This window comes from Ovis canadensis, chromosome 5 (genome assembly GCF_042477335.2).
Source record: "Ovis canadensis isolate MfBH-ARS-UI-01 breed Bighorn chromosome 5, ARS-UI_OviCan_v2, whole genome shotgun sequence".
In the NCBI taxonomy this organism is placed as follows: Eukaryota; Metazoa; Chordata; class Mammalia; order Artiodactyla; family Bovidae; genus Ovis; species Ovis canadensis.
The window spans coordinates 120,963,836-120,985,342 of NC_091249.1; the positions used below are offsets into that span (position 1 = coordinate 120,963,836).

The following is a 21,507-nucleotide window of genomic DNA, read 5'->3' on the forward strand; positions in this document are numbered from 1 at the left end:
AGGCCCTTTATAACAGCTGTAACATCTGAGGTCTTTTAACAAGAAAATGGGAATGAAATAGGAGAACTAGGGCACAGATTTAAATGCCTGGAAAGAATTTAAAATATCACTTAAGGACTAAAATCAAAAGGAAACCCTGGGTCATATGTTTGTTCCCACTGACTGCAAGTGTGGAGGCAAATGCCCACAGCTTCTGATGCAAGGACTCCAATGGCCTGGAAAGAGCAGGGCTTGTCACTTATATGCATATGTCTGCACCAGTGAGGTCTCACTGGCTGAAGAGACAAGAAGATGCTACTTACCTCTCGGGCTAGAGACAGCCTCCACAGAATAACTTAAGGATTCCTCCAAATTAGGCAAAGGGAGGAAGTTCTCATAGATTTTAATGGTGACTAAGAAACTTCACTAACTAGGACATTAGAACTTTGGTCAGCAATACACTACTTAAGGCAAAAACGTCTCTCTGTAACAATTTAGTAATGTAATATGAAAAGGAAAAACTAACAAAGTATTTTTCAGAATTTTAAACAGGCTTCCTTTCCCATTTTAAAAACTCAGACATCATTTCAAACAACCTGGTTAAATACTCACACCAATCACACTGTTCCTACCCAGAAAGGTGGCATGGACCACCCAGAACCCTGGGGTTTCTGCTTTGGAACCAGGACTCAATTTTTTCATTTGTAAAAGCTGTGACAGCATAAACTACTCTGCAGACTCATTATGAAGGTTAGCTAAAACAGACAGCCTAAAACTATGTCTAATATTTAATACCTTGTAAATTGGAACTATTCTTAGAATGTAAAAATGCACTTTTCTCAATTAATCTGAAAAATTGCTGTTTTATTATCAAAGAAAAAGAAATCATGGTGGCTTACTGAATGTCTCTGACAGTGATGGTCTAAAATGCAGTATTTTCCCCTGCATTAGACCTCCTCCCTCTAATATTCACTGAAGAACTGCATATGATTATGAATTAAAAAGAAAATGGAATCAATTGCCATATCTAGGCATGTACAGTTCAGTTCAGCCGCTCAGTCATGTCCAACTCTTTGCGACCCCAGATCTAGGCATGTAGCCTTTTAGTAAAACTGACATTAATTTTCTTTCTTTTGATTTAATAAAGTTCCCATGTCAAACTCTTTGGGCTCCTAAGAAGTGATTAAGATGCTTTTAAGGTTTTTAGCTAAAATGTTCATCAATCCTAAAAGGCAGTGCTAACATCAAACAATGATAGAAAGCAACTGTATTTCCCCCTCACTCTGCACATCAACAAAGAACATTTTTTTTCATACTTTTACCCATGCACAAACAAGTAGTACTGAACCTTTAATTCAGAGTCCTTACTTTATAGAGAAAACAGAAGCAGAGTGATTAAGTGACTTGTTAAGGTCACGTTAATTCAAATATCAATTTTTGAAGAAAAATGGTAGACTCCAAAAATTAAAAAAAGTTAGGTTGACACTGGTCATTTACCAAATTTCTAGACAGAAGGTTAACAGCTGGCAATGTGAGCAGTCGGAAAGGAGGCGGCACGCTTTCACTAAGAGTGAAGCATCTCCAGGCGACTTCATGTGCTTTCTTCATTTAATATACCAGCAAGATTAGGCTACTTCCATAGTGCTTGTCAACCAAACAGGACAATATTTCTTATTCTTACAGTGTCTGTCCTTTTAGGAAACGTAAGCATCTAAGTGACTAGTAGTTGCTTCAACAACTGTACCCAAAGCACTGACTGGTGGGTCAAGGTAATCTAGAGGGCTCTCCACAGCGGCATTCTGCAGAGGGCCTGTGTTTCATCCTGTTTCGTTCAGTATTTATCAGTAACCTGGAGAAAGCCTCTAAACACCAGAGGCATACTTCATCAAAACTGGGACTGACACAGGCTGGGAGAAGAATCAAGAGTTCATACAGACCTTTACAAGTTAATTTTAGTAAGGATGAACATAGTCCTTCAATTAGGTTAATGGCAAATTGTGTAAGTAATTATTAGGAACCAGCCTGGCTTACCAGCAATACCTTGAGGTTTAGCAAAAGACAATAATGTGATACATGTGCCTAAAAATGACGGTAATGATGATAATGGTGTCAACAAATACTAGTTCTAACGGTCACATGAGATTCACCTTGATGACGGCAATGATGCTTCTGGGTCCTGCTTTAGTCAGACCGCAGAACTGTGCTCAGTTCTAAGCTACGCATGATACTCAAGAGACTGAGACAGTCAATGCCAGCTGGTCCAGAATAGGCATCATCCAAGATCTGAGAAAAGTGTGGAGCCTGAGGGGAGATACGAAGAGGCGGCCACGTAGAAGGAATAAGACCTTTCTGCCTAGCTTCACACGTGCTATCTGTAGGAGCGTGCGGGCGACACTCCCGTGATGATGAAATCCAGCCCTTGCAGGGGCGCTGAGTGGCTCACCCTCTGCAAGGGCACCAACCACTTCTGTGCAGCCGAGTTCTCCTCTAGCCTCTTCCTTCTTGGATCACAGCGGAAGGACTATAAAATCATTTGCTCAGAAGCCTATTCCAGACTTCCTGTTAAGACCTGTGTTCTTTGCTATTAACACTAAATCCTCGAGGAGATTACGTTATAGAAGTGATATGACTACACAATTAAATATTAGAAATGACCACTGAGTATATCCTGTTTATTGTTTATGATTTACACGAAAAATGGTCTGGGGTTGTAGAACAATAAACCAATCATTACATTTAGACCTGGGCTTTTGAAAAGCTTGCATTCCATTTTAACAGTTCACATATATTTAACAGCTTATATATAAATCCAGATCACAAATAATCTTAAAGACTTAGTTAGCTTAGAGATAAACAAGAAACACAAAAGAAAACCACATAGATTTACCTTTAAATATCAGCATTCATATTACAAGAAAGAAGAAAACTTAAAAAAAAAATAAAGTTATTAGGTCAAGTCACTTAACATATAATAGAGAAATAAGAGAAACAATATTTTAAGTAATATTAACACTTCTAATTTACCATCATATATTCTTTACTTTTTCAAAATTTAGTTGCTTTGTCAGCCTCAGATTATATCAGCTTGTTACAATGACAATTCTAAAACCTCAATTTTATTTTTTACAGAATTTTTAAGCCAACTCTTATTGAACTTTTCTCCTTCACAGCAGCTGTTTATAGACAGTAGGGAGCCAAGAACGAAGGGCGGAAACAGATGGAAAGCAAAAAGTACAACAGCTCTCTTAAGTTCAGCTCTCAACACTGCTGGTTGAATCTGGAACCAAAACCTCTTAACAACTGGCAGATAATAGCTAAATCTTAATAGGCAAAGAAGAAATATTTTCTTTCTGACAGCTGCTATCTAGAAGAAAACCAAGGTCCCATTATACTGCCTAAATATAATGTGTGGCTTATTACAGAGAAAACCTGTAACAATGTCATTTTAACCAGTAAGTGTCACAACTGATCATTATTACTTAAAGGAAACAAATAACAACAACAAAAATCACACCAACCACAAATTTCCACAATATACACATGAGAATTAACTTTAATCTGATTTGACCCCTTGACACTAACTGATTATCAATGAAATATGGTATGGAAAGACCACGAAGTAGAAAACAAGCAAAGATTAGTTTATACAACAGTGCTTATATACATCAGAAGGGAAACATGCCACCTAATGCAACGTTAAGGCCTGAATGTGAGCATTTCTGAAGTCACAGATGCCCCACAGGACCTCTAAACTACAAAGCCACCACAGTGCAGGCATGCAACGTTCAGCTTTGTTTTACCCAAAAAAGGATACACAGTACTTTGCTGTAAATACCAGACACATTTACAATATATGCAGAAATTAGAATGCAAGTTTTATGTTCCTTATATTTAAGCCTCAAATGTGCCAACAGTGAAAATTCATTTATTTTTGAGAATGGAGAAAAGAGATGGAATATAAATACTCAAGAGAAATTACACAAATAAAACATAAACTCTGCATTTGGGAAGCCATATAAACACTCCTGTTTTAGTGTCCAAACTAAATTATCAATGTACTACTTTGATGGATGTACACTTACCACGTGCTTTACTATTTTACTTGCTCAAACGTGGCATTCTAAGACCCATCATCCTTGTCCGGTCTTGGCACCTAAAGCATCTCTAAGTTAAATTTCATGTCCATGTTGATACAGACTTGCCTACTGGGTGGGATGACCTAAACAGAGAGCTGTGCAGTCTTAGTTTGGTTTCATAATTACAGAGATGACTCTGTGGTCAGGTTTCCCATTAAAAAAAAAAAAAGTGAGGAAAGCTGATTTCCTCTCTTGTGTAAAAGCTTGTGAACAGGTCTCTTTCAGAGGAGGAATCTGAGGTCAGCATCTTCCCTTCTATAGAAAGGAAATCAACACCAGAGCTGTGTCACCTGCTCAGCTCTGCCCACAAGTTACGAGGGAATCACACAGTCTATTCGTTTTTCATCTGCAGCTTCATTTGACACCATTTTAACTCTGGGTGAACAGTTTCACCAAAATATATTAGTGCAGAGAAACAAAGGCTGATAATGTAATATGAATAATCTCTGTCCAGCAATACTTCAAAATAATAAATTATAACAGAGGAAGGTTTAGCTATGTTGTAAAAAGCTGTGGTCAAATCTGTCCTGTACTCCGTCAATTTGATGCTTTATACAAGATAGTACAATTAACTTTCTAGTTTTTTTAAGGATTCAGATTTTCCTTTGGGATACAACAGAATGAGTGTTTTAAAACACTTCATGCTTTCTTTTTCAGACTTTCCAAAATATTACAGAGTGAAAATTACCTTTAACTATATCCAATATTTATTACATAAATGTGCCATGAGTGTTCTGGACCTTCAAGTATAACTTTAGACAAACAGAAAGGATCTCATAAGGCCATCTAATTCGTCTCACTGCACCAAGCACTGAGCACAGGAGATTGGTTACTTTTCTTTACTAACTTTACACACGTCCACCAGTTCAGATATAATGACTAATTTCCTACCTGACCATTGCGAAGAAACCACAGTTAGGATAGAAGCACTTTGCGATGCTCTAGCTGGAAGTTCTGGTTGGCATTCTAAAAAGCCTTAATTTGAAAGAAGAGACACCTTCTTACAAAACCACTCAGTATTACGAACCAAGAGGCTTTGATGAAGCACAGGGACCAAAGAAAAAGCAAGCTCTATAATTCCTTTTTATTTCCAACGAAACCACACTTTACTACTGTTGTGACCAATCTTCACATTTGATGCAAATAGGAAAGCTTAATTATAGTCACTTAGTGGCAGTACTCCAGACAAAATCAACAATGTGTGCCACATAGATGATTATTTCTTCTGGAGAGAATGAACTGATAAGCTTGACTTTACAATTAATAACATGTTAAACTAAAGAAAACGGATGCACTACTTCAACATTCAGCTTGAAAACGTTTAGCACTTTCTGCAAACCTAAACTTAAGTTTAGAAAGGTTAATATTCTCTTTCTAAACTATGGCATAGACTATATATAGCATTTTTAATATATTTATATATAATTATTTGCACATCAGATTTAGAAGGAATCTGCAGATTTACTTTGATAGACTGATCTCATTCAAGTGGGAAGGCTTAGGGGGCTTCTGCAGCACTGTCACTCGCAGGGGGGGTGTCACGATCAGGCTCAGAGGAAGCAGCGGCGGGCGTTTCCATCACAGCAGGTGGGAAGTGACGGCGGCACACGGGGCAGGTCCCGGACTGGAGAGAGAAAAATGGAGGGAGAGAAAAAGCAAGTTCGCAGCCAACAAACGGAAAGGTCTGAATTGCTATGAAGTATCAGAACAGGAGCATTATCCTAAAAAAGTCAAATAATGTAAAAACAAATGAACGCCAATCCACGAATACAGAGAAGCAGAATTCTGAGGCACTCTCCCCTCATCCCAGTCAGACTCTCGACTTCCCTGAGGGGACCAATGTCTCCCCATCAGTTCTGTGTGTTACAGGTCACTCATCTACTCACTGGGCATCTACTCTCCTCTCCACTTAGCACTGGCGCCACAGGGGTGAGCTGGAGTCGCAGGGCACGTCCTCCTCTAAAGTGAATTATTATGCATCTATGATGTATGTATTAAGAGAAACCAGGGACCTACTTAATTCACGTATTTATTACATCAAATCAGCCCCCTAGGATCTTCCACATATATAGTAAAACCTCACTCTAGTGTGGTACAGATACGTCAGAGCAGATGGACTGCAGCCCTTCTTTATAAGCCATATACTTCCTTTTCAGAAAGTTAAGAAGAGTTAGGTGCCTTCTGAATAATAAAACAAATCAATGAGGGAAGGTGGACCAGGGAAAGCAGCTAGACTGGGAGTGCATGGTTTTAGGACCAATGGCAGATTACAGAGATTGCCACCTGGCAATAGATAATCCCCTCACAAATCTTCTTTTTCCCAGAGATCTCCCCGATAGAAAACAGGTTGAAGAAATCATGCTTTTGAAGGTGACAAAGATATGAATCTTGGGAACCTTCTCCCCAGAGGAAAGGCTTCACACTATGCTGCTTCCTGACAGGAAAGAGAATAAAGAAACTACGACCTTGGGTTAAGGCAAAATCATTCACAATTCAAGACTGTACAACATAAGTAATATGTACAACTCAAGAACTTAATTCAGCAAACAGGCACCGTGCACCTGCCACGGAGATGGAGCCAAAGAGCAACACCTGAGAGCCACACAGAGGAGCCCAGTCTCCGCCGAGCACTCCAGCCGCGGAGCCTTGCGGGAGTGACAGCTACCCGGAGACGTGAGTGAGGACACCAACGTGTCCCCGAGCTGCCAGGATGGAGCGGGGAAGCGCGCGTGCGCCACCCAGGAGGGACACGCAGCAGCAGAGACCACACGAGGCCCTCCTTGCGGCTCTGACACCATTGCGGGCGTTTAACGGAAGGGATGCCGAGAACAGAAAAGGCGAACGCAAGCCGGACCTCCCCAGAACCTCTCTGTTTACAGCGAGGAGATGCTCACACCAGGCTAGGCATGAGTAAAGGTACTGAGGAGTAAATCTGAAGGACAGACCAGGTCCCAGAAGGCCTGGAAAGCCTAGGCAGAAACTTTGGGTATTAGAAAGGAATAATGAACACTTCTGCACTGGATTTGAGAGATAGTAACTCGAATTTTGACAGAGATGAAGCGGCAGTAGAAGGGGACCAAGACCAAAGCAAAAGAAGGGAAAGAAAAGGGAGGACGGAGAGGGTGGATGTGAGAGAGAGGCGACCAAAGGAAGCCGTCACGGAGGAGACAGAGCGCCGTATCCGGAAGTAACCAAGCTGGGAAAGCTTCTACTGAACTGCATGTAAATATCCTTTATGGGAGAACAGAGTTCACTGAGATTTAAAGAATACTTTTTTAAGTAATTCAAATATACTTAAAAATTATTGGGTGAACATTAAAACACAGTATATAAAAATCGCACCAGAGGTACTTGGTAGGTTATTAAATATTTATCAAACACATTTTCATTTTACATTTTAAATATTTTATTGAAGCACAGTTGATGTAGAATGTTAATTTCTACTATACGGCGAATCCGTGTGTTCTTTCCCATATTACTTTCCATTACGGTTCCTAACAGGATATTAACTATAGCTGCCTATGCGACACAGGAAGACCTTGTTTATCCTCATTTTTAGAGATACCGTCTCATGTTAGCAGAATATCTGTACAATGTTACAGTACTCTGAGTAGTCCCAAAGACTTCCCGGCTTAAGATATTTTTGAAAACATCCGATTTCAGAAATACAATCAAAGATCTAACTAGTTTTATCCTAACATCATTTTCTCTCATTGTTTTTTAGAAAATGTTAGTAAGTTAAAGGGATTCCCTGACGGTTCAGACAGTAAAGAATCTGCCTGCAGTGCAGGAGAACCAGGTTCAATCCCTGGGTAAGAAGATCCCCTGGAGAAGGAAATGGCAACCCACTCCAGTGTTCTTGCCTGGGAAATCCTATGGATAGAGGAGCCTGGCAGGCTACAGTCCATGAGGTCACAGAGAGATGAATACGACTGAGCGACTCACTCTTTAGTAAGGTAAAATAGCTTGATATTACCGTTAATCTGTAATCTTTAAAAGGTAACCAATTTGAAACACTAAATTAAAAAATATTTTGAGTACACAGCTAACGGGCTTAAAAAACACTACTATCATGATTAACTTGTAGAAGAAATTATTAAAATATTAATTCTAAACAAGTAAACCTGCAGCTCACCTTTTGCAGCCAAATCGAGACACAAGGTTTGTGAAAGAAGTGGTGGCAGGGCAGCTCCGTCGCTATGTCGTCCTTAATATACTCACTGCAGCAGATTGGGCAGCACTGCTCCTGACCGATAGCTGAAAACAGATGATGCGACTCATCAATCCCACCAAGTTCCGTTTTAATAAAGTTGAAATCCAACACACTAATTCATAAATGCTAACTACAGAAGATGAAAGAACCAGGATTTGATCAATTAATTGGCAATGCATTTCTGCTTAATGCATGACAATTCAGAACTTAACAAACACTGCTTTTGTAGAAAGGCTGACTGGAGAGCATCTGCCCAACCTGCTACCTGATGAACTTGAACATCCCATTAGGTAAGTTCGTCAGAGCTGAGTTTCACAGAGAATCTAATGAAAATGTCTGACAGTACTCTTGTCTTCTATGTGCCCTGGTTGACATACTTGAATACGCAACGTGCCATCTGACACGTTTATTCGAGATAAACTTTGCTCTTACCAGTGTGATCTTCAAGCACAAGGGTCTCTGGAAGACCATCAATGCTCTCCTTACTGGCTGGTGGATTGGCCACTTCCACATCCACTGCAAGAGACTCTAAGTGTGCCAGGGCAGTCTGAAAATGGACAGTCACAACACTCTGTTAGATACACTTTTTAAGCAGCAATGAAAGCCATGTTTAAAGGTGTCATCTAAACTCACATCCAACATCACCCCTCTTCCTGTTGGTTTCTTTTGCTTTGGTTCCATACTGAACCAAAAATATCATAAACATGGGGAAAACAAACAAACAAACCTATTTCTTACAAATACAACAAAAATCTATTTTGTCTCAATAACCATTTATTTGACTACCATACTTATATTTTCACAACAGTGGTTCTCTTCTAACTTGTGAGTTTCTGTGTGAGATCAGTCACATGAAAGAAAGGAATATTTTGGACAGGTTCAACTCATGAAAGTAAAATATGGCCAAAGTCACAAGATGTTCAAGGCAGGGAAGCAAACGCTGCGCTCCTGAATGGCAGCGTCTACTCCTGGCATGGAGTCCGTGCACCCACGCTGCCAGCTCACCAGCGTCTACTCGTGGCATGGAGTCCGTGCACCCATGCTGCCAGCTCACCAGCGCCTACCCCTGGCATGGAGTCCATGCACCCACGCTGCCAGCTCACCAGCGCCTACCCCTGGCATGGAGTCCATGCACCCACGCTGCCAGCTCACCAGCGTCTACCCCTGGCATGGAGTCTGAGCACCCACGCTACCAGCTCACCAGCGTCTACCCCTGGCATGGAGTCCGTGCACCCACGCTACCAGCTCACCAGCGCCTACCCCTGGCATGGAGTCCGTGCACCCACGCTGCCAGCTCACCAGCGTCTACCCCTGGCATGTAGTCCGAGCACCCATGCTACCAGCTCACCAGCACCTACCCCTGGCATGGAGTCCGTGCACCCATGCTACCAGCTCACCAGCATGTACCCCTGGCATGGAGTCCATGCACCCACGCTACCAGCTCACCAGCGTCTACCCCTGGCATGGAGTCCGTGCACCTGCGCTGCCAGCTCACCAGCGCCTACCCCTGGCATGGAGTCCGTGCACCCACGCTGCCAGCTCACCAGCGCCTACCCCTGGCATGGAGTCCGTGCACCCGCGCTACCAGCTCACCAGCACTGGCGCAGCTCGTTTTACTGCGCCTGGCAGATAACGGCACTTTTTATGAACCAAAGATTTCTGGCAGCCCTGCCTCAGACAAATCTATCAGTGCCCCTTTTTCCAATAGCGTTTCTCATTTCATGCCTCTGCATCCCATTTCAGCAACCCTCCCATCTCAGACTCTCTATTATTATCTCTGTTCTGGTGGCCTGGGATCAGTGAACTCCCCCGTCACTGTGGCTCGCCAGGGCTAAGATGGCGGCCGGTGCTCCCAGCAGCGGGGCACTGTCAGTCAGGCGCACACACGCCTTCAGACACCCGGCTGCTGCACACTTGGTACAGCGCAGCTCACACCCGTGCCGCACACTTGATACAGCGCAGCTCACACCCGTGCCGCACACTTGATACCGCGCAGCTCACACCCGGCTGCACGCACCGAGGGGCGCGGCACCCGTGCCGCACACTTGATACAGCGCAGCTCACACCCGGCTGCACGCACCGAGGGGCGCGGCACCCGTGCCGCACACTTAATACAGCGCAGCTCACACCCGGCTGCACGCACCGAGGGGCGCGGCACCCGTGCCGCACACTTAATACAGCGCAGCTCACACCCGGCTGCACGCACCGAGGGGCGCGGCACCCGTGCCGCACACTTAATACAGCGCAGCTCACACCCGGCTGCACGCACCGAGGGGCGCGGCACCCGTGCCGCACACTTAATACAGCGCAGCTCACACCTGGCTGCACGCACCGAGGGGCACGGCACCCGTGTGCCGCACTCCTCTGTGGTGCCCTCGGACCAAACCTGTAACCTCACTGAGATGTGCCTGGACTCCCAGTGATCCGGGCTGTGAACTTTGCTTAAGGACTCAAATGTCTGGAAAGAGTCACTCTTCTAAGAAAGACAGGAAGACAGCAGATCATAGGACCATCCAGCAGGACTCAGTCTCCTCCTCTTGTGGCTTGATTAGCCCTTTTGACTACAATTAAATTACGACTGCAGACAGGACCTATACTCACAAGATCTAAAAGGTAGAAATAAACCAAATATCTACTGATGAATGAATGAACAAACTGGTTAGAAAAGGTAAGTATATGGTCAAATTCAGAATACTTTGATACTGTGATATGGCAGTACATTAACCATTTTACTTAGTATTAAGGTTAAAGGATAAGCGTATCAAAAATAAATACACTACAGTAACTTGCTAAAGAATACTCAATATACAAAGAGAAACTGGGACATCAAAAACTTAAGGGGGGAATAAAAGGGCAGAGGTTTTTGCATGCAACTGAAGTTGTTCCCAGCAAAAATAAGCTATTAAGATGTCTTATGTAAAGCTCACAGAAATCATAAAGCAAATATCTGCATTAGATTTCTGTGTAGATAATACATCTACATTATCCACACAAAAGATAATGGACTCAAGTCACAAAGAAGACAACAGGAGAGAGAGAAAGGAACAAGGGACCTACCAAACAGCCCGAAAAGAGTGGGTGTGAGAGAATTAGTAGCTTCTCACCATTCTCCCCACCACTCTGCATACCACTCTCTGCATGCCTCTTACCAAGGCACACAGCGGCAAAAGGAGAAAGAGCAGCGGACTCGACTAACCATGCGTACCTGTAAGAGACTCACTCCAGCTTTCAGGACACACACAGGCTCAAAGTGAAGGGATGGAAAGACACTCTATTCAAGAGAAGTCAAAGAGCAGGGGCAGCTGAATTGCATTAGATAAAAGAAACTTTAAGCCAAAAACCGTAGTAAGAGACAAAGACGACTATTATATGAAGAATCAACTCATCAAGAGGGTGTGACAACCATAAAAGATAGGGACCGAATAGCAGAGGCCTCAGCACAGGGAGCAAGTGAGACAGACCTCAAGTGAGACCAGACCTCAAGTGAGATCAGGCCTCAGCATAGTGAGCAAGTACGACAGACCTCAAGTGAGACTAGGCAGCAATGAGGAGGAGAGCCTCAGCACAGCGAGCAAGTAAACCAGACCTGAAGCGAGATCAGGCCTCAGCACAGCGAGCAAGTAAACCAGACCTGAAACGAGATCAGGCCTCAGCACAGTGAGCAAGTAAACCAGACCTGAAGTGAGATCAGGCCTCAGCATAGTGAGCAAGACAGACAGACCTGAAGCGAGATCAGGCCTAAGCACAGTGAGCAAGTAAACCAGACCTCAAGTGAGACTAGGCAACAATGAGGAGGAGAGCCTCAGCACAGTGAGCAAGTAAACCAGACCTGAAGCGAGATCAGGCCTCAGCAGAGTGAGCAAGACAGACAGACCTGAAGCGAGATCAGGCCTAAGCACAGTGAGCAAGTAAAACCAGACCTCAAGTGAGACTAGACAGCAATAAGGTAGTATCAGGGGAGTTCAGTAACTCACTTTGAGCAGCAGACACACTACCCAGACAGGAAACAAACAGGGAACCCTGGACTTGGGCTCTGCTGTAGGTGACACAGACCCAACAGGCAGACGCAGAACACTCCACAGAGCAAGCAGCAGGGCACACTCTTCCTGGGTGCACATGGGGCAGTCTCCAGGTTAGAGCCTAGCTCAAAACAAGTCTTGACAATTTGATAACCCTGAAGTCACACCGACAATCGTTTCTGACCAAAATGGCAAGAAACAAAAAACCAACAACAGGAAGAAACTGAAAAATTCATAACTACATGGAATTAAACAAAACACTTCTGAACAACCAATGGGTTGTTCACATGTTCAGTATGCCAAAACTTACAGGATGAAGCAAAAACAGATCTAAGAGGAAAGTTTACAACAAAAAAAGTCTACATTTAAAAAAAAAGGAATTTTTCAGGCAACCTAACTTTACATTAAAACTTGTAAAGAACCACAAAAGACCCTGATCGTGAATAGCCAAAGCAAAGAACAAAGCTGAAGGCATCACATTTCCTGGTACTATAAAGCATAGTGATTAAAACAGTCTGGAACTGGAAAAATACAGACACACACAACAGTGGAACATAATCAAGAACCCAGAAATAAACCCTGGAAAATACAGGACCTGATGAAGGAGCCAGGACTGCTCAATGGGGAAAGGACAATCTCCTCAGTAAGCGGTACTGGGAGGACCGAGGCATCACATGCAGATGGAGCGCCACGTGCGTAAAGCTGAGTCCCTAAGAGTAACGGACGCCTCTGGACTGCAGTGCTTGAGAAGACTCTTGAGAGTACTGCAGACTGCAAGGCGATCCAACCAGTCAATCCTAAGGGAAACCAACCCTGAATATTCACTGAAGGACTGATGCTGAAGCTGAAGCCCCAGTACTCTGGCCAGCTGATGTGAAGAGTCGACTCACTGGAAAACACCCTGATGCTGGGCAAGACTGAAGGTGGGAGGAGAAGGGGACGCCAGAGGAGGAGACGGTTGGAGGGCACCACCGGCTCAATTGACTGAATTTGAACAAGCTGTGGGCGAAGGTAAGACAGGGAAGCCGGGTGTGCTGCGGCCCAGGGGCTGTAAAGAGTCAGACACGACTCAGTGGCTGAGCAACAGCCGCCCTACACCACTCACCAAGAGTCAGCCTGACACGGAGCAGAGACTGGTGCACAAGGGTGGAAACAGCAGGCTTCCAGGTACAAGGCAAGCCAGGGCTGGGCATCCAGGGCGGCAAGCTGACTGCAGGTGACAATGCTGCACTGTGTGCCTGAAGTCAGGAGAGGGAGCGAGTCTCAGATGCTCTCACAAGACAGAAACGGTAGTTACGTGAGCTGACGGAGGGTAGCAACTCTCCTGTGATAATCACAAGTGTATCAAACCAACATACTGTGCGCCTGGTACGCTCGTGTGCCAACTCGCTTCAGTCGTGTCAGACTCTGTGCAGCCCCGTGGACTGCAGCCCGCCAGGCTCCTCTGGCCATGGGATTCTCCAGGCGAGGACACTGCAGTGGGTTGCCAGGCCCTCCTCCAGGGACCATCCTGACCCAGGGACTTTACCACCAGCACCGCCTAGGAAGCCTTGCGGTCTGCCTTAAACCTACACAATGTTACATGTCACTTATATCCCAATAAAGCTGGAACAATGTGGTACATACAAACAGTGGAGTACAATTCAGCCTTGAAAAATAAGGGAGTTCTGACACACGCTAAAACAAGGGTGAACACTGAAGACACTGTGCAAGGTGAAATAAGTCAATCACAGACGGATAAACACTGTATCCCTGATACGAGGCTGTGTAGGTTTAAGGCGGACCGTAGGGCTTCCCAGGTGGTGCTAGGGGTCAAGTCCCTGGGTCAGGATGGTCCCTGGAGGAGGGCATGGCTTTCCCAGCCACAGGACTGGAAAATGTCAGTTTTCATTCCAATCCCAAAGAAAGGCAATGCAAAAGAATGCTCAAACTACCACACAGTTGCACCCATCTCACATGCTAGTAAAGTAATGTTCAAAATTCTCCAAGCCAGACTTCAGCAATACGTGAACCGTGAACTTCCTGATGTTCAAGCTGGTTTTAGAAAAGGCAGAGGAACCAGAGATCAAATTGCCAACATCTGCTGGATCATGGAAAAAGCAAGAGAGTTCCAGAAAAACATCTGCTTTATTGACTATGCCAAAGCCTTTGACTGTGTGGATCACAATAAACTGTGGAAAATTCTTCAAGAGATGGAAATACTAGACCACCTGACCTGCCTCTTGAGAAATCTGTATGCAGGTCAGGAAGCAACAGTTAGAACTGGACATGGAACAAAAGACGGGTTTCAAATAGGAAAAGGAGTATGTCAAGGCTGTATATTGTCACCCTGCTTATTTAACTTATATGCAGGGTACATCATGAGAAACGCTGGACTGGAAGAAACACAAGCTGGAATCAAGATTGCCAGGAGAAATATCAATAACCTCAGCTATGCAGATGATACCACCCTTATGGCAGAAAGTGAAGAGGAACTAAAAAGCCTCTTGATGAAAGTGAAAGTGGAGAGTGAAAAAGTTGGCTTAAAGCTCAACATTCAGAAAACGAAGATCATGGCATCTGGTCCCATCACTTCATGGGAAATAGATGGGGAAACAGTGGAAACACTGACTTTATTACGGGGGGCTCCAAAATCACTGCAGATGGTGATTACAGCCATGAAATTAAAAGATGCTTACTCCTTGGAAGAAAAGTTATGACCAACCTAGATAGCATATTCAAAAGCAGAGACATTACTTTGCCGACTAAGGTCCGTCTAGTCAAGGCTATGGTTTTTCCAGTGGTCATGTATGGATGTGAGAGTTGGACTGTGAAGAAGGCTGAGTGCCGAAGAATTGATGCTTTTGAACTGTGGTGTTGGAGAAGACTCTTGAGAGTCCCTTGGGCTGCAAGGAGATCCAACCAGTCCATTCTGAAGGAGATCAGCCCTGGGTATTCTTTGGAAGGAATGATGCTAAAGCTGAAGCTCCAGTACTTTGGCCACCTCATGGGAAGAGTTGACTCATTGGAAAAGACTCTGATGTTGGGAGGGATTGGGGGCAGGAGGAGAAGGGGACGACCGAGGATGAGATGGCTGGATGGCATCACTGACTCGATGGACGTGAGTCTGAGTGAACTCCGGGAGATGGTGATGGACAGGGAGGCCTGGCATGCTGCGATTCATGGGGTCGCAGAGAGTCAGACACGACTGAGCGACTGCACTGCACTGATACGAGGTACCTAAAGCAGTAAAATCCATAGGACAGACAGGAGAATGAAGGCTGCCACAGAATGAGAAGAGGAGGGATGTGGTTCCTGTTTATGTACTTAATGCCCCTTAACTATTTACTTAAAAATGGTTAGAATGGTAAATTTCACATTACATGCCTGTTACCACAATACAAAATAAACTAGGCTTTCTAGGTAGGAATAGGATTCTGCCTGATGGTTAACACTGTGTTGCCTTGGATGGTAAACACAGTCTTTTGTATACTCCTCATAATCTAGCCTAGATATTTCAACAACCATCTTTCCAAAAAGAATTTGAGAAGACTTACAACAGAGCATAGGGCCAAAGCAAAGTCAGGACTGGAAAAGGAAATGGCAAAGACAGGTTTTCTATAGAAGTTAATAAACACGGTCATTAACCCTGAACCCCAGTCTGACGCTGGACTTGCAGACAGACCTGCAGACAGCAGCCCAGTGCGCCAGTGGCAGGGCCCCTGCCTCTCAGCGCCAAATGCGCCTTCCTTCCAGGCTGTGGAACGGGTCTGGGCCTGTTAGGTGTCCTTCCTCTGCCTCAGGCTCAGGCAGTAGAGGGCGCTGGAGAGACCGGAGGGAAGGCCTGCTGCTTGGTTCCAGCGGCCGTGCCCGCCGCGGGGAGGAAGCCTTCCTGTCTCTACCCACAGGGCCTCCAGTGAGCGGCTTCCCTAGCATCTGGCTCGAGCAGCACACGCGCTCTCCCCCGCGCCTCACGGCGGCAGGGTGAGGCGGAGCAGCCTCCCCGGCACCCATCTTGGGTGGCTTCATCGTAGGAGTGCTTCCAGTTAGCCACTTCCCTGGGGACAGCCTCTCCAGCACTCCAAAGCCAGATTTCTGCCAAAAACCAGAAGGCATATTTCCAGCAAGTTCTGCCAGCCTAGCAGTACAAACACTTGTCTAAGAACCACGGCTGCGTCCTCTTCAGCACCGTCTGCATCTTAACCCTGTGGGCAGAGAGGTAGAGTGCTTCATCTCAGCCCTAAGGCTATCCCTTAAATCTGCTATTCCTACATTCTTCTGAACTCACTTTACTCGGGCCTCCCATGAGGCACAGTGAAGAGACACAGGAGAAGCGGGTTCGATCCCTGGGTCAGGAAGATCCCCTGGAGAAGGGCGGGGCAACCCACTCCAGGATTCTTGCCCGGGAAATCACATGGATGGAGGAGCCTGGCGGGCTGCAGTCCATGGGGCCACAGAGTTGGAAACAGTCGGGTACACACACACGCAGCCTAACTGTAGTTAGGATTTCTTATCCTGCTCCAACTACTGTTTCCCTTCTTGTGGCTGAGCCCAGACACACACAGAACTGGTGTCAGGCGCGATCCCGTGAAGGAAGAACGGACTGTGTGGCGGGATCTTTCGGCATGAGCTCAGTGCTGAGCGCCTTACCGTCTGGAGTGGGAGGCCCTCGAGGCACAGGCTGCAGCATCAGAACTGAACTGTCTGTGGCGAAATGCAGCCACGTGCCGACTGAAGCGCACCTGGGGAGCCCAGCTGCCCTCCCCACCCGACCTTACGGCAGTGACGGCGACTGCAAAAACTGATGTGTGAGGGGCCCTTCCGAGTGTCCCTGCAGGCCAACAAGGGGAAAAGGACAAACCTGGGCCCACTAACTTCCAAAGGGAAGCACAGGATGAGAACCAGAGTGTGCCCATGATAGCCCTGGGAAAAAATCTCTTATTTCTAAAAATCAAACATACATTTTAAATTAATTCTAAGTCTAGTCAAGTTGCTCAGATATTATACCACTAACTGGTTAAAAACAGGATTCTAAAGCTCAGAATGAGGATTTGTGGTTGAATTCAGATGTAACTGTTTTGAATCCCCTTGCCACTGGAGTCTCCTTTACCAGCAGGAGCGGCTGACCATCCACAAACCACTGTCCTCTCCTTGAACACCCTGTAGAGGGGTAACCGCGTGCAGGGCCCACATCTCTTAGCACTTCTATCTCCAACAGTGAAGTCACCAGAAGACTGGAGCAGCCAGGGAAGGCAAGGCGACTGAGGACACCAGGCTCCAGAGAGCCGCAGGCTTGGGTCCCACCACCAAGGAAAGAACCCTAACCAGGCAGACCCTCGCTGAAGACAGGGAGCACAAGGGGAAAGGACACTGCAGCTGCCAATTACAGCCCGTGGCCAAGCACGGAAACAGGGGCCAGCGGCTCTGCAGACGCTCCATCTGCTTGGTGTATGTTTACGTTTATCTGCATCTAACCATTTTTTCCATCCTTCCCATTTTTATTTTATACAGAAGTCAACTTTACAGTTTAATCTTTATGGAAATGAACATTCAGTACGACTGACTTAACTTGTGGAGTCATTAACATTGCCAGCATTGAATGCAGTGACTCTTGGGGCTCTGCATCTGCTCATCGGGGCAAAGAGTGAAAACTTCTGTTGTATCTTGTTAGACAGAAACCTAACTGTTGTGTACTGGATGGGAGCTCAAATGTTTGTTGAAAGGGGTATACAGACTCTAAGCAGTCAAAGATATATGAACTGTTCCAATGACCAATTCTCATTTCTCAGATCTAAAAATTCACTACTTTAATAAGCTCTGTGAAAATGGATTTGGGCCATTACATATTTTCCCTCCTGACAGCTATCATGATGTCAAGCTTTGTTCACAGAGACTGCTCAAGAGACGGAGCAGCAGGGAAAGGACTTTGCTCCCGATCCTCGTGAGAAGCCCAACCAGCTTCTGTGGCACAAACAGCCGACTCCTGCAGTGCACACAGCTTCTCTAGCACCCAGCTCTTGCAGGGCACGTGGCCAGTAGGCTTCCCCAGCCCAGCTGCGGACACAGCGTTCCAGGCAGACATCACCCTCCAGGGCTGGTCTGCCCCAAGTTCTGCCAGCTGAGGACTGCAGTGCCCTCTCTGCCATTCACTGAGCCATGGCTGTGCCATCTCCACCAAGGTGTGGACCCCAGCCACGGAGCACAGTGCGGGCCCTTCCTCAGGTGGGCCTGGTGGCGGCTGCTCCTTGCGTGTGCTTGCTCTATATTCTCTAGCACGATCTTTGTTACCGAACACACCCTTTTCATTCTAATCCCTTGTTACAGTGATTTTTACATATGTTGAAATTTCAGGTATTTATCAGCACTACATATAGCAGTCATCAAAAAGGAATAATGAGCCCAGGGACACAAACGTGTATTAAAGCATAGCCTGGAATACCCTCCCCAAATGGATCTCCCTATAATAGAATCCCTTCTGTTTGTTTATGAGCTCTCTTTATATTAAAACTTTCCCATAAAGAGACAGGGAAACGGAAAGTAAGAACCTGTTACTCCTCCTTTCTTTCTCATGAGCAACTACAGCTGCAATCATGAATGCCCTTCGATCCCCCATGTACTTCTCAAGGTAAACTCTGCAAGAACTCATCTGTAGGTTTCAATATAGGTAAAATTAATTTATTGTCTAGGCACTTACATATATTTAAGATGGTCTGGGGTCACTTATAAGCAACAAGTGCAAGAAAGACCACTTTACAGCCACTGCTACGAAAATCCATAAAAACCTGTCTACACCTTAGTACAATATATATTCAGATGTTAACCCAAGTGTCAGAAAGACAACTAGATGGCCTGAACAGCCTTAAAGCAGCACAATCCTTTGTCAGCACAGAATCTAGTTTCTAAAGAATAAAATAATTTAGCTTTTAAAGAATGAAGACTTACACCAAATGATTTATTACGGACTTTGAACGACCACTAGTTCCAGATTAGTGATTACCACTAATTCATGATGTTAGATGATTACCACTTGGCTAGCTGATAATCCGAAGGCATCTTTGAATAGAGCCATTTACTGAGAGCTTATGACGATACCAGATATCTTGCTAAGTGGAAAACTTTGTTTTTCCCATTTTGTAGATGAGGACCTACAACTTAAAGAGGTTAAGTCAACTATCCAAGGTCACACTGCCTAAAAGAATCACTCTGACTCAAAAGCCTATGTGTTCATCCCACTTACTGTCTTTCTAAGGCCTGCACCCCAGTGTATATGCAGTGCTCTGTAAATATGTGAGGATTTTCCTCAGGGCTTTTTCCATTAACTTTCTTATGTAATCTCTCTTCAAAGGAATCTGCCCAACAATGCACCTCCTCTCACAGTGTCATGCTGGCTCTCCTACTCCACATTCCTTTTCATACGCTCCTCTTTTTCCACTATAAATAAAAGCATACTTGTTTCCCATTCAGAGGGGCAATCTCAAATACTGGGGTCAAACTGAGCTGTAATGACTGAATAACAAACCTTTGTGGAGGACTTCCCATCTTCCACTTTCAAAAAAAACTGAAGGAGGCTCTCAACAAGTTTTGGGGATTTTGGCAAATACCTCAGAAGAATTCAGTGATAATGTTATGATAAACTCCTTCCATCCCTACCAATTGATTTATCTGAATAAGGTTTCCCAACCTTCATTCATAAAGATGAAAAGCAGAAATAAAGTTCATGCTGACTTATGTCTCACTCTACAAATAAATTCACTCAATCAGCAAGGAAAAAAAAAGCCTCTGTCATTAACAGATGCATTTCTAATGAAAGTTTACTTTATGTTTAAGTAATTATATACAAAATTTGTAAGTTTGTTCTTTATCAATAGATACCACAAACAACTTTAACTCAATCTACACCAGGTTTTTTTTTTTACATTTAAATTGCTGAAGATATTTTTACTGCAAACTGGTATAACAGGTTAAATAATATTACTTAGGTTTTATGCTAGAAGTCTTTAGATGTCAATGTCAAGATGTACAAAGGAATACTTAAATTTGGGGGAGACTAAGTAAAAAGTTTTAATAACACTGTGTCAAACAGTTAAAAACCTTAAGTATTTTGCCCTATTTCTCACTCAAATCTGAGAAAGATATGAGGCAAATGTTTATTGCCAGTGTATTAACCAACAGCCACTACGCAAAAAGAAAGGTCAGTCTAGTATTGGAAGGATAACAGAAATGAAAACCACCACTGCCAAAAAGAGATGGTTGCTAAGAAAAAAAAAACAAAAGCAAAGCGCTCAGTTTGCTTATTATTCATACCTGTTTTTCACTTATTTACAAAATGTTAGTGTTAAAACTAAAAGGAAAAATCCTCAATTATAAATTATTTCAGTTCATTTTCCAAAATGATTAAGTAAGTGCATGCTAGACCAAGGAAAACGAAGATTTCCCAAGACCGGCAGGAAGACGGAACTGTGCTGGTTCTCTAGGAGTGAAACACGCCTCAGTCAAGTCCAAATAAAATGAAGCTGAGCACTCAATCTCCAGAAGCGGGTATGCTGTGGGGAAGGGAGACACTTAACGCTGCTAACCTGGCCGGTAAGAACGGCTGAGAGTGCGCGGCCACGGGGCCTCCCTGGGAGCAGAGGGCGGCAGTGAGAGAGTCTAAGCTCCCTGGGCGTGCGAGGCTCTTTCCTGCTCGGGTCTTTGCCACGCAGCTACTGCCTTTACCCAGCATGACCCTCAGGACAAGCCTCTCTAGCTCCTTTAAGATGCCAAACGTCACATTTCTCATTAATGGCAAATAATAAAGTTTTTAATTTTCAAAATGTCTTTCCAAAGATATCACCACATTGTAGGAGATCATAAACCACTAGCATAATGGGAAAAAACTATCTAAGCACTGCAAAACCAGACTCTAATACTGATGTATTTGTGTGGTCACTTAAAATTTGTTTGACTCAAGGAAGTTCGTAATCTTTAACCTTTACATATTCTATTTCTGATGCAGGTTATCATGCTGCGCCACTGTTTTCGTGTCAGAATTTGGCAAGGCAAGTTATATAACCTGGGAAAAGTCCTAAGAATGTATAATTCTGTCTCATGACGTTCTAACTTTTCTTATAGTATATAATATTTCCCCCCCTCCCAGCTTTACTGCAATATAATTGATATACAGTACCATGTAAATTTGATA

The 21,507-nt window shown here is 44.4% G+C and overlaps 1 protein-coding gene across 9 annotated transcripts in view; it reads right to left on the reverse strand.

Moving 5' to 3' along the window:
- The window catches only part of PJA2 (praja ring finger ubiquitin ligase 2), a 244,142-nt gene that overhangs the window by 161,747 nt on the left and 60,888 nt on the right, over positions 1 to 21,507 (reverse strand). For 8 of the 9 annotated variants that reach the window (XR_011257399.1, XR_011257402.1, XR_011257400.1 and 5 more), the window contains exons 8-9: positions 8,761 to 8,875; positions 8,251 to 8,372 (exon numbers count right to left, since the gene is read on the reverse strand). Coding sequence is in view for 5 of the 9 variants with exons in the window: in XM_069592665.1 (XP_069448766.1) it covers positions 8,251 to 8,372; positions 8,761 to 8,875 (237 nt within the window). In the remaining 4 variants the exon portion in view is untranslated. Of the gene's footprint in view, positions 1 to 2,637; positions 5,740 to 8,250; positions 8,373 to 8,760; positions 8,876 to 21,507 lie in introns of those variants that run through there. The other variant, XM_069592661.1, reaches the window with a different exon arrangement.